The 12,921-nt window shown below is 58.1% G+C and overlaps 5 protein-coding genes across 5 annotated transcripts in view; 3 read left to right on the top strand and 2 right to left on the bottom strand.

Annotated features, from left to right (window-relative positions):
• The window catches only part of VTJ04DRAFT_2673 (uncharacterized protein), a gene marked incomplete at both ends in the record, with an annotated part of 2,661 nt that extends 881 nt beyond the window's left edge, over window positions 1-1,780 (top strand). The window contains 3 exons of the mRNA XM_069360488.1: window positions 84-340; window positions 406-886; window positions 939-1,780. Of these exons, the coding sequence (XP_069221194.1) occupies window positions 84-340; window positions 406-886; window positions 939-1,780 (1,580 nt within the window). The remainder of the gene's footprint in view (window positions 1-83; window positions 341-405; window positions 887-938) is intronic.
• A 75-nt stretch (window positions 1,781-1,855) lies between these two features.
• VTJ04DRAFT_2672 (uncharacterized protein) lies at window positions 1,856-2,242 on the top strand (the record flags this gene model as incomplete). Its single annotated transcript, XM_069360487.1, has 2 exons — window positions 1,856-1,880; window positions 1,935-2,242. 2 exons carry the CDS (start codon window positions 1,856-1,858, stop codon window positions 2,240-2,242), a joined length of 333 nt encoding a protein of 110 aa, XP_069221193.1.
• A 48-nt stretch (window positions 2,243-2,290) lies between these two features.
• On the bottom strand, window positions 2,291-2,789 carry VTJ04DRAFT_2671 (uncharacterized protein; the record flags this gene model as incomplete). The annotated part of the gene is made up of 2 exons (XM_069360486.1): window positions 2,291-2,632; window positions 2,700-2,789. 2 exons carry the CDS (start codon window positions 2,787-2,789, stop codon window positions 2,291-2,293), a joined length of 432 nt encoding a protein of 143 aa, XP_069221192.1.
• Window positions 2,790-3,291: 502 nt separating this feature from the next.
• VTJ04DRAFT_2670 (uncharacterized protein) lies at window positions 3,292-5,181 on the top strand (the record flags this gene model as incomplete). The annotated part of the gene is made up of 2 exons (XM_069360485.1): window positions 3,292-3,601; window positions 3,668-5,181. 2 exons carry the CDS (start codon window positions 3,292-3,294, stop codon window positions 5,179-5,181), a joined length of 1,824 nt encoding a protein of 607 aa, XP_069221191.1.
• An 892-nt stretch (window positions 5,182-6,073) lies between these two features.
• Window positions 6,074-11,087, bottom strand: VTJ04DRAFT_2669 (uncharacterized protein; the record flags this gene model as incomplete). The annotated part of the gene is made up of 2 exons (XM_069360483.1): window positions 6,074-9,553; window positions 9,621-11,087. The coding sequence occupies 2 exons, from the start codon at window positions 11,085-11,087 to the stop codon at window positions 6,074-6,076; spliced, it is 4,947 nt and encodes a 1,648-aa protein (XP_069221190.1).
• Between the last annotated feature and the right edge of the window lie 1,834 nt (window positions 11,088-12,921).

Below are 12,921 nucleotides of genomic sequence, written 5' to 3'. Positions count from 1 at the left end.
TTCCCTCCCCCCCCCCCCCCCGTCCCCGATTGATTGAAACCAGATTGCTGACCAGGGCAATTTGCTCGTTCTTAATCATTTAGGCCCGCAGCCGGGTGCTGGCAACCTGTTTCTCAACCTTTCCTCCAACAATCCCTTCCGCAAAGCTGCTACCGCTACGTCTCCCACCACCGCAACCAGCCCGCCCGTTTCTCCCTTCGACGACCCCCCGCCGCGCCCCGTGTCGCGCAATCCCTTCCTCGACCCCGCTCTTACCGGACGATCCAGCTTGTCCAACCTCCGGACCTCTTCGGAAATGTCGAATGACAAGCGGCCGTCGCTCACGGCCGAGGAAATCTTCGTACGTTATTATCCTGTCAAATAAATGCTCCGAGAGGAGGACTGACCTGACCGCGATCGGTGCAGGGTTCCTTGACCCTCGATGATAAACCCGCTAAGCCGGCCCCGCCGCCTCCCGATGGTCGGAGACCGTCAGGTCCGCCGGGGCCGATGCCTCCTGGGCGCCGCGGGCCCCCGCCCCCGAATCGCGATGGTGTCCCTCCTCCCAATCGCCGCCCGGGACCCCTGCCGAACCACCGCCCGACTCACTCCCAGGAAGAGGCGATGCGTGCGCGGAGGATGCCGCAGGGTCCGGAACGCCAGGGACGTCTGGATCCCGACCGCTCCCCCCAGCGCCAGCCCGACCGCCGCCCGCGCAGGAACTCGGACTCGTCCGTCATGGATACCGACAAGAACATGACCGAAGAGGAGCGAAAGCAGCGCGAAATGCGTCGCCGCGAGCGGGAGCGGGAGCGCGAACGCCGCCACCGTGAACAGTCCAAGAGGGTCAACCGCAAGATCGATATCATCGACCAGTTGGATGCGACGGGCATCTACGGCTCAGGGAGTATGTTTCCCAATCCCCCCTACGAGATTAAATCTCCTAATATGGGTAGCAGTTTTTCACCACGACGGGCCCTTCGATGCCCTTAACCCGCACCGCAACCGGCAGGGCAGCCGTCGCGCCCCCATGCAGGCATTCCCCGAGGGCTCTTTGAACAACACCCTCGGCGGCTCCGGTCCGCTCAACGCACGCCCAGACCACTCCGCTTTCCTCGGCCACGGCGAGGACGAGGCTTTCAAAGAATGGTCCAAGCCGAGCCGCTCCAATGGCGAGATGCCCGTCTTCGACCCCCTCAGCCGTGGCGCCATCCTCCACGGCGACGAATCGCTCGGTCTCGGCACATCGACCTTCCTCGAAGGCACCCCCGCTGCACGCACGGCCATCCAAAAGCGCGAGGAGGAGCGCGCCCAGGAGATGTTGAACGAGGGTCTTCAAAGGAAGAAGTCCCTTGCGCATCGTATCAGGAACATCAAGGGCGGCGGAAGGGATGCCGCAGCTGCGGCCGCTGCGCGCGCCAACGATGGACTTTACCGCTCCCACCGCTCTCCCTCGGGCAGCGGTCCGAACGAGCGCACTCCTTTCTTCAACGAGTACAACTCCCGGGGCAACGATGAGGAGGCGTTCACTGTGCGCAAGACGGAAACAAACGGCAGTAGGGATGGCGGACCGACGCTGGAAAGAAGATCAACGACGGACGGCATCAACCTCATCGACGTTTCGGTTCCCTCTGAGCAGAACCAGGCGCCTCCTGTCCCGGCTGCCGGTGCTGGCGCTGCTGTCCCCCCGCCTCCCAAGCCGACGGGCATTCTGGGCCGCATGAAGAGTCTGAAGGGAAGACGCCAGCGCCCGGCGCCCCCGCCGCCGGATGCGGGAGCTCCGCCGGGAACGGCGGTTTAAAGCATGTACAATTTGAGGGGGGGCGAGGAGATGTAGGGTTAGCTGGTGGAGGACGGTATGACGGTATGATGGCCGATGACAGTTTGCATTCTGGCTGACTGTTAACTTTTCTTTTTCAGCTCTCGGGGGGTCCTTTGGTGCTCTCTTGAGCTAGTCAACTGGAGGCTCTACTGCCGTCGTGTGGGCCGTGGCGCACAATTTTGTGTTTTTGCTGCCTGGTTTATTTTCCTTTTCTTTTCCGGTGGGCATGCCATTCCGATTTCTCTCCATCCTGAATTGTGTCCTGGCTGGGTCGCAGGACATGTGTCGCCGGAGCCATTTGTGACAGGAAGGGATGCTGAGACAGGGGCGTCAGGGGATGAGAGGTTTAGTATCGAACCCCCCGTGAACAGGAGGAGATGGAAGACGAGGGGTTGGTTGGTTGGTCGTACCCCTTGTGACTTGGCGAGCAAGAAGGCATGAGGGCAAAGCAGAAGCAGGCCTCGCGTTTTGTTTCTCTCCTTTTTCTTTTTAGTATTTCTCTAGCTGGCCTTCTCTCTGTCCTTCGTCATGCCGGTTTGGTTTGGCCAGGTTGGGTTGACTGGTTGGTGGTGGTCGCGGGGTTGGGGCCTTGTTTTTGTCTGTCGTGTCGGTTGAGTTTTTGTCTGAGTAACATTGTACATATTCCCCCGTCATTTTTCCCCTTCTCTGATTTCTTTCCTTTTGTTTCCTGGGATTATGGCCGATGGGGGGACAGAGCTGCTTCGTGCCTGGTCGCGATGTGTCTTCCGGACCGTCTTTCTGGTCCATCTTTCTACGTCTCATCGCGTCCCATCCCCACCACAGCTGCTGCTCCCACCAACCCCAGCTGGTCTGGACAGGCCGGGTGCGGGGGATTCAGGGCGGATAGCTGGGCGGAGGTGCAGTCCATCGGGCAGACTGATCGAGTATTACTGGTTTTGTAATGCACTGTTGCTGTAATATCTCTCTCTTCCGCCCGAGACTTCTTCGGATACGTATGGTGAGACATGAGATGGGCTGGTCTTGGTCATGATGCATGCATGGACCATTCGTTTGAGGAGCGCCGGATATGTAGAAAGATGTATTATAAGTGGCACTGATACGTATGTGTGAAATCGGACTTGTAGAAGTGTTGTGAGATTCAGGTCGTCAGGATAGCATGGAATTGCTTGAGTACTGCCAAAAGTGGCCGCCAGTCTCTTTGGGGGCCTCAGGCAACCAACCACACGGTCATGAACCATGAACTGGCTTTATCGCACCTCATCCAAGACAACAATCCAACCAACATGCCCAGCACACAGACCAAATTTTGTGAGTAATTATTGTCAGAAAAAAATAATAAGAGATTGACAAAGTCCATGATTCTATCGCGCTGTGGCCGACTTAACTACTACCTTACTGCGGCCCTTCACCCACATAAATACCACCAAACCGACTTTCGCCTCATCATCAACTACAACTGACAACCATTTATTCCCCCGTCCAAGTATCAACTACGTTTACCCCCAACCATGTCAAATACCACCACTGCAGCTGCTACCGCCATATCCTCTGCCAACGACTCTCTGTTCCTCCCCATCTCAGCTGCCGACCTTCTTCTCAAGTCCAAGCTCCTGTCTCGGGCCAGGCCGCCCAGTTCTACTACCCTCAAACAAGATGGCCGCTTCACTGTCCCCATCAAAACCGGTTGCCCGGAACTAGACGAACATGTCCTGCTCGGGGGTATGGGGACCGGCGAGGTTGTCGGCATCAGCGGAGAAGGCGGCTGGGAATCGTGTGCTGGGCTGGTGAGTCTCCTTGTTTGCTGCCTCAATATCAAATGTATGTGTGGCTGTTGTTGCTAAAGCGAGTGGTGGTGATGGTGATAGATTGCTTTACAAACAGCAGCGCGCCTCCTCGTTGCCAATACATCCTCCCGGGTCATGATCATCACCACGATGCATGCCGCAGCTCTGTTGCCTGCCTTGGCACAAGCCCTGGCCGGCCAGCTGTCGACCGGCCAGCAGACATCTCACGATTTGAATGCCCGAGTGAGAGGATGCCTGGAGCGGGTCGCGATTTCACGCGTGTTTGACGTCCAAGGACTCTTGGAGGTGCTGGCTGAGCTGGACGCCATGAGGAGGAGTCCTGTTCTTCCTCCAAAAACGGACGAGGCAGGGCAGCAAGAGATGCCGGACGTGGATATGTCTGAACACCATGAGGAACGTCAATCCCCTCCTCGCCAACAACAGAAAGTACAACGGACAGAGATACGAGACAGTCAAGAGAGCAGCCTCTCTTCTTCTCCTCTGTCGTCACCGCCGCCTTCACCACCGCCTTCACCACCAGCAGATTCCCAACAGCAACAACAACGGCCGCCGCCGCCGCCGCCGCCGCAGCCAACAACCGCCCATGACAAAAGCTCATCATCGACGCCAGCAAGCCTGGCTCCCTCTGTCCTCCCGAACCTCGTCCTAATCACCCACGCCTCAGCGCTGCTCAACACACTTTTCACCACGCGCGACAAGCCCGCCGCGCACGACACTGTCCTACGCCTTACCGCCTGTCTCCGCTCCCTCGCCCGCCCGTGGTGTTTTGCTTCTCCGCTGGAGGAGGATGGGAGCGGATCGAGCGCTGCCGGTGCCGGTGCCGGTGCTGGTGCTGGAAGCAGCAGGCAAAAAACCGATTTGGCCAATGGGCCGTTAATCGTACTCGTCAACTCAACAACGACAACATTGACACCAGCAGTCACGACAACAAACCCCTTCCCACCGTCAAGCCAAACAACCCAACATCATCCTCCCTATAGTATTTCCAACCAACAGAATCAGAAGCAACCTCGCCACTACCCTCATCACGGACCCCTCTCCCCACCACCAGCGTCATACCATATTTCTTCCTCTTCAAAACACACCACTCTCCCCAAAGTCGACGGCGGCCCGACAAGAAACAACCCCCAGCAACGCCCTTCTTTCGGGCAAGTCTTCGCCAGGCTGCTTGACCTGCACCTCCTCTGCACACGAGCAACGACAAACACAACAGCACCAACAGCATCAATGCTATCTCCCTTCTCCCAATTCCTAGGCGGTGCGTCGCCATCATTACCATCTTCGTCGTCCTCGTCATCATCAAGGTGGATGGTAGAAGTATTGTCAGACGAGATTGGCGTGTTTGAGTTCGACAAGAACGCGAACGAGCAGTATGAGGAGGACGAGGAAGAAGAAGAAGAAGAAAAGAAAGAAGATCAACAGATGGATATGGACAATATTGACTGGACCGGGCCGTATAACAACAATGATGATGATGGTGGTGGTGGCAGGAGGAATCGAAAGAGGAGGGTGTATCGAAGGTGCAGAGAAGGGAGGTGGGGGATTGTACATATGAATGGAGAGAGGAGTGTGGTGGTGGATAAGAGAAGTTGAGAGACGGGTTGGGTGGATGGGTGTTTAAAAGTGACAATGGTTGTTCTTCTCAGGGTCGACTGTCTCAGGTGGATATGGCAGGTGTAGAAAAACAAAGTATTGGAAGGCCAAAAGTGACATCCTGAAATAGCTTGGAAATGGCATCCACATGGAATCATTACACATGGGCTATCTATCTTGAGAGCGGTTTTGCGGCACCACAAGGACTGGAGAAAAAGTAAATACTAGTTACGTTGGTATCTATGCTACGTAGGTACCTAGGTTGGTTTGTACCTCAGGTAGATAGGTAGGAGGGTGAACAGCTACGCATCCGTACGCATATCGCCCATATTTTTGTCCAAATACGCCATACCTTAGGTATAATAATGAGAAAATTTCCCAAATATGACCCATCCCATCAGTCAAAACCTTCGACCCAACTCCGTGTCCCCTCACCACCATCAACACCCATCAAGAACAACCTGGAAGAAAAAAAACTCCTGATCCATGTTTCCTCTCAAAGTCTCCTGGCCCAGCAAAAAAAGCCAAATCCGCGGAACACAACCCTGATGCTAAAACACCCATTCCTTGTGCCTTGACCTGATGATACCAAATAGTTAAACGTAGACAAGTCATTCATAGACCATGACCATGGATGATGACCGTGAGAGAAACAAAGGGAAAATATCGACGTGTCGTCTCGAAGGATGGACGTGGAAAGAAAGCAATAACAAGAAAAAGAAACAAAAAAGAGAGTCGACCCAACGTCCATCTAAACAAACCAAATTCCTTCCTTTCCCTCCCAAAGAACCTTTGACCTAACCTAACCACCGAGCCTTTCCCCCAACTCCTGGCTTCTTCTTTCACCCCCCAGCTCCCAAACAATCCATACCTAACTTAACCAAATCCGTCCTCACTGCACCCTTCTAGCTTCAAACAGCCCCAAACTCAACGCCGTATCATTCTCCCCGACATTCGGCGTCGGCTCCCCCAGCGTCTCCCACCTGCGGTACTGGAACACACTCAGCCGATCCCCCTGCCCTCCGCCGCGATCGAACCCCCACAGCGCAGCGGGCGTGCCCAACAAGCCGCTAAACATTGCCCCACCGCCGGCACCTCCTTTCCCGCCGGCACCGCCGCCGGGTCTGTTGGCGTCTCTCTGCACGAGGACGAGGTTCGTCTCGCAGGGAGGATCGCCACCACCGCTGCCGGTGCCAGTGGCCGTGGAAGAGGAGGATGACGACGACGATGACGATGCGGCCGAGGCGCCAAAACTGAACAGGTACGCCAACCTCCGATCTGCCCCCGCCGATTCCCTCACGGCGCGCACGCACGCCGCCCGCGCGTCTTCGGCGAGGTTATCCACCAGCAGGCAGGACAGGTCGAACACGCGACGGCTGAGCATCTGGGCCGCGGCAGACGTGGCACCCGTCGGGGAGAGCGCTGCTGCCGCCGCCGCCGTCGCCGCGGCTGTTGATCCCGCTGCAGCGGTGGCACTCGCGGTCGCCAGGACCTCCACCATCCCCGGATCAGGCGGCAAGCTGAGAGCATCAAGCTCCTGCATCAGCCCTGCGCAAGCAACGAGGAGTTTGGCGCGGATATCGCTGGCGGGTTTGGACGAATCGAGGGCGTGGGCGTGGAGGGTGATAAAGTTGATGGCGAGGGGCAGCCAGTGGATGAGGACGGCGCATTTGGCACCTCCCGACACCGCGGAGGGATCGTCGGCCCCGGGCACGGTCGCGTCGGGCGAGGCGAGGAGCTCCCAGAGATCGACGAGCTTGTCAACGGTAGCTGCGGGGAGAGGGATCTGGCGGGCACCCGAGGGATTGCCGCGCATGATGGCGTCAAGGACGGCGAGCAAGTTCTCGGCCATGAGGAGGCTCTGTGCAAGGACCGTGGAGTCGGCAGCTGGCGGATTGCGCACGGACGGTAGGAGCTCGAGAAAACGGTTCTGAGCGCGCACTCTCAAGTGCTGTGTGATATCCGGGCTGAGGTAGCTCAACATGCCGACCCACGACATGTTGCCCGCGCTGATGGCCTTGTCCATGGCGTTTGCGAAGAGCTCAACATGCGACTGCTGGCGCTCGGTGCCGGGGCCGGGGCCGGGGCCATCTTGGTTGCCGGTCTGGTCGCTGGACGACCTCAGGCTCAGAGCAAGCTTGACCTGGCAGAAGGGCAAGGTGAACTCGTTGGTCAGCTCCAGGACTTGGTCGAACGTGACGTGAGTATCAGCCTCTGCGGCGGGGATCAGGAGCTTGGTGGTCAGGTTGTCAATCCAGCTCGCGACCTGTTGATTTGCCGTCTGCACGCCCAAACCTCGTGCGACGCCCGTCGGGTCCCTGAGGACAAGGCGCTTGAGCAGCTCGATGAGACGCTCCTGGACCGCGGGCGATTCCAGCGGCAAGCTACCAACGTTGTCCTGCGACCGTGCATACCAGTACTCGGCCGACGCAAGGAAGACGAGATTGAGCACCTCCTTGGGGCATTCCCGAATTGCTTGCTCCTGGAGGATCGCAAACCGGTAGACCTCGTCTGCCGTCAAGAGATCGTCCTGGACGATCGGCACAGCCACCAGGCGGAGAACCTCCTGCATGTAGCTTGTCTGGTAGGTCAGTTGCACGACGGCAGGAACTGGCGTCGGCCCCGGTGCGGGAGCCGGCCGTGAGAGGCCTGCACCCTGGTTAACAGGCATGTCAGCCACGGTCGCCAGAATGGCGGCCATGTCGAGACAGCCCATGGAGACGAGCAGCGGGAAGATGCGTAAGATGGACGGGCGGGCGGTCAGAGTGCGTAGGGACATCAACCACTTGAGCATGAGACCATCAAACTGCTGAGCGTTGAACAGGCGCAAGCGGCCTAACAGGCTGCTGTAGGCACGCTGCTTGTCCGGGAGTTTGTCCCAGCTTTCCTGGAGACGGTGCACGACGGTTTGGAACAGGCGCTCCATGGTGTTGCGGTCCAGGCTCGAACCGCCGGCAAGAAGCTTCTCGATCTCGTCGTGAAGCTCGGCATCGCCATCTCGAAGCCGGACGACCATGTTGTTGTCTGAGACGGGGGAACACATGTCGACAGGGTTTTGGCGGTCGTTCAAGGCGAGATCCTTTTTGAGCTGTGAGGCGAGCTCCTCCATGCCAGGAATTCGCGGTGCCAGGGAGACCAGCGAGGCCAAGAGCGGCCGCAAGGCCGTGTTCTGCTCCTGAATCGCTGCCCTGAGCCGCTGCAGGAGGTTACGAAACAAAGGTTGAGTATCGCCCAAAGCCGAAAAGATGTAGAAGTGCCGGTTGACCGTGTCAGCGATGGCGGCCAGGACCTCGACAGCTGAGTATTTCGTGAGCGTCTTCAGGATATCGCTGAGCATGGTGAAGTCCTCGGCCGCCTCGAGCACGACGCGCACCGCGTAGAAGAGAGACGGCGAGACGTCGGGGATCTGGCCACTGCCCTTCTCTTTCTCCTGGGCGTGGACCGCGAAGCTGTCCCGCAGCCAGCAACCGATCTCAGCCTTGAGGGCCCGCCCGGCCGACGCAATCCTCTGGGCCAGTTTTTTCAGAGATAACGGCCTGCGCTGTTGGAGTAACAAGGGGTCCGTGGGTTCCAACGGCATGCCGAGCGTATGTTTGAGGTGCCGGAACGCGAGATCGGCATCCTGTGCCTCGTCCTCCACGCTAAACGAAGCGCGCCGCAGGATACCTCCTCTGAGATTGCGCAAGGACGGAGTCAGGGCGTGGGGAGGGATCTCAACAAGGAGGCGGCTCGAGCCAGGGCCGGTCTCCGAAATGTCGTCGGGCTGCTGGATGCCTCCGCTGGCGATGAGCCACTGGAGATAGCGGGAAACGGAGAAGACGCCTGAGCGGACAAGTTCGCAGACAACGTGGTACAGGGCGCGGCGGCGCGCCATCTCATGGCAAGTATCCATGTCAAGGAACGCTAACACGGCCGTTGTGACGTCGAGCCCCAGAGTGCTCCAGTGTTGAAGCATGCGACTTGCAACATAAACCTTGGCAAGACCAGGACGATATAGGGAGGTGCACCACTCAAGCAGCGTTTTTGTGAGTGCATCCTTATCCTTGGAGATGCCCCAGCACTGCCCGGACAGCTCGGGGGGCATGGGTGCTTGGAGGGTCGAGTCTAACATGCGTACTAGGATGTGACGAGCGGCTGGTTGCGAACGGTTTGCTGACACGGCGAGCTGCTCGTTGCGGAGGCTAATGGCGGCGAAGATGTTATGTCGGGCTTCGTCGCCGGCGGGGAGGCATGCTCGGAGAGCATCTCGATGTTTTGACCAGGTCGACGGAGAGACGAAGTTCTCCGGGCTGGTGAGCATCAGCGAGTTGATGCACTCGGTCAAGTCCTTCAGTAGGGGCTGTAGAATATCCTTATCGGGATGATTATATATCTGATAGTCACATATGCGTCAGCATTATCAACCCAGAAAATACGGCGTTCAGGGGATGACGGCTCACTAAGCTGTGATGGCTGATCAGGGCCGTGACCAGCCGGCGCCCGTATTTTCTCATGCGGAGGAGATCTCTCCAGTACAGACGCGTAAGGAGAATCCACATAGGTAGCCTGGCTTCGGAGCTGTTCTCCAAGTTCGCGACGAGCCAGTCGGAGTAGTGTTCGCGGTCAAGAAGGTGTTCGGCGTAGAGGTGCGCGACCAGACGGGTTGTGTAGTGCACCTTGGCTTTCCAGTCGTCCTCATCAAACGAAAAGTAGACATGCTCGATGAACTGCTCAACAGCAACGGTCCAGTCCCTGATCCATCTCGCCTCGCCGCCCATAACCAGGGTGCTAACGCCTTTGCGCTTGGTGGCACGCAACTCGTTTGCGCCAACGCATTTGATCAACCACACAGCGCGATCGGTCGGAACGCGCTTGCTCAAGCACTGATCCAGGAGCACCCTGCCGCGAATGCCGTGAGGGATGGTCCGGCTGAGACGGCGGAGCGAGATGGCCGGGTTCGCCAAGTCGCGCAGCCAGGCCTCCCGTTTGGTATCGGTAAGAGTAACGCGAGGCGGGGGTTTGAATGTGGAGGGCGTCGTGATCTGGCCGTTGTGCCTGCGCTGGCCCAGGACGGCCGTGAAGACGGACGAAAGCGCTGTGAGACCGGTCTTGTGCCTCAGGGCCGGGAACAGGATCCCTTTGGCCGATTGGGTCTCGGCGGTCGAGAAGAGCCCCTTGTCGTAGTAGCCCTGGCGAATGACTGTCTCGGAGAATTGGTCCTCCGGATGGTTACCCGTCCACGGAAAGAAGTCGGCATATCCCGTCTTTGGGGGAGGCCCAAGGGCGGTACCAGCCCTCGAGGTCGCGGGGTCGCCAGCCAACTTGGAGAAGCGCGGGGCCGCGGCAGGCGGCTCGACGGTGAAGGGCTTCGGGCGCGCATCTTTCCTGGTGGTGTTTGCGGTCGGGGGAGGTGGCATCTCGCGAGACGACGCGGGAAACGAAGCGGGGGAGATGGCGAAGGGAGGTGGGCGCCGGGGCATAGGGAGCGGGGCGTCAACCTCGACGCTTAAGGGGTGTTGGTTGGAGAAGTGAGGGCTGATGTCGTCCAGCTCGGAGGAATCGGTCAGGGGCATGATTCGCGACGGGGTAAAGGGCTTCGAGGACTCGGCGACAGCGCTCGGAGACTCGACGAGGGAGGGAGATGGTTCGATCGAGTCGTGCGAAAGCTCGAGCTTGAGGCGCGAGCCGCCGCGACGGGGAGCGGCAAGACGGGGTGGTAAGGGGCCGGCATCGCTGGGGTCGGATGAGGCAGACGGGTATTCGTAGAGGGCAGGGTCTCTGCGGACAGGAGAAGAGGGAGGATAAGTCGGCTGCTGGGAGAGGGTGCGCTGATATGCAGGTGGAAGGCGCTGGGAAGATATCGCCGGCGCGCTCAGCTTGTGCTGAGGCGGCCGCTGCTGGACGCCCAAGGAGGGCCGGGAGGTCATGGCAGTGGGGGTAGCCGATGCGCCATTCCGCAGGACAGTTGTGGGTTTAAAGGGGGAAGTTGTCTGGCGAGCGATGCGATGAAGATATGCGATGGGTTGCGATGGAATGGATGGTGAAGCGTCGTCTGGTGGTTGCGAGCCGGCGGCTGAGTGGTCGAAGTCGATGTCGGGCTGGGTCCAGTCCCAAGCAAGGCGAGGCTCGGGAGCGACGGCCACTGGCTGGGGGCGGGTGGGCAAGCGGGCAACGGGCAGGGGATCCGGACCGCGAGCAGCGCCCAGAGGAACCCTGCTCAACGCAACTTTTTGGCCGATCTCTCTCTGGGCGGAATTTATGGCTAGGCGAGGGCAGCATTCGCAAAGCAAAAGGACAAGACAGACATTGGCAGGAGTAAGCCCGATCGAAAATAGGTAACTAAGGTAGCTAGGGGAGCAATATTCCTCCCGCACAACTTGAATGCTCTGGCGCAACAAAAATCTATGCATACAGGATAATTATTTCGCGGCACACAGGGCACACAGGGCACACAGGCCGACGATGGACGAGATCAATCTGTATCTGGTGGAGGTTTGACGCCATGGGCTAAGTAAAAGTGAAGTCATAACAACAAGAGCCTATCGCAACCGCAGGTCCAGCCAAAAGTTTGGGGGTGGGACAACGGACAACGGACATCGACCAACGGAAGAACGGGAAACGGAAAACGGGAACCCACGGGACATGACCTGCCAGCCTCCACGGGATTGGAGCGACCACTTCACCGGGGGCCAGGTCGGAGTGCAGCACCCAAAAAGAAAGGGTTGCGCTGCACCTGCGCCAAGTGGGTGGTGGGTTTTACTCCGGTCCTCTGCACTGGGATGCATCTGGATGGCAAGAAAGTTGAGGTGGGTTGATGAGGTGGTAACTTCCATTGGATGCTCCCCGCCATCCTACATCCAAGTTTTGGAAGGACATACACAGTGTGGAATGGAGGTATCGCTTCTGCTTTCCGCCCAAATCGGGCATCTGTTAGTCCTCCCTGCCCAGGGCAGCTGAGCGGAATGTCTGACACTGAAATCAACACCTATCCCGGCTTCGGGTTAGGTTGTCACTTGTCCACAATTCATCGACACATCCGATCTGACACACCTCATACTCCGTGCCAATGGAAGTCCATGTTCCTGAGTGGAGGCTTTCTGTGCGCCATCCTGCTCAATCGCGCGGGATATTGATTGCATTTCTCCCCTTCGCCGATAGCCGACTGGCAGACAGACAACCGCAGCAGCCAAGCAATGTCCACGCCAACCTGGAGCCCGCTGTGCAACATTATCAGCCGGTTTTTGCTTAGCAACGCTCCTGTTCATCCATCCATGGGATTTATCGGGCTCACTGACTTGTCTTGTGGTAGGGGTAGGTAGGTACTACCTTGTTGACCAATGGACGGTTCGTCAGTAGATGGGAATCACCATCAGCAAGTGGGATAGCTACCTCAGGGAGATATCAAGAATGCCTCCCGATAGGAATAAGGGAGGTAACGACACATCATCGAGGTCCCGAAAACGGCAACACAGAGGTGGTAAACGTGAGACGGTCCCACACAAAACTGCAGGTGGAAGGCTCCAGAGGGCATCGACACATCCGACTTCACCCACATCACATTCCACAGCGGTTCCATCGAAGATCGCCAAGGGAAAGAGCATGACTGCACGTCAAAAGGACCCGCTGGTAGTGGTTAGTGCAAGCCGGTTTTTTTGTATGTAAAATCGCTCCTCTCTACTTAACCGCTCTTAACAGAGGGAACATCACCCCGATGAGGTTCTTGCCCAATTGAAGTCACCTGATCCTGGATCGCACACGAGA

This window comes from Mycothermus thermophilus (genome assembly GCF_041956435.1).
Source record: "Mycothermus thermophilus strain CBS 625.91 unplaced genomic scaffold VTJ04scaffold_2, whole genome shotgun sequence".
NCBI lineage: Eukaryota > Fungi > Ascomycota > Sordariomycetes > Sordariales > Chaetomiaceae > Mycothermus > Mycothermus thermophilus.
This window is presented reverse-complemented; position numbering and strand designations above follow the sequence as displayed.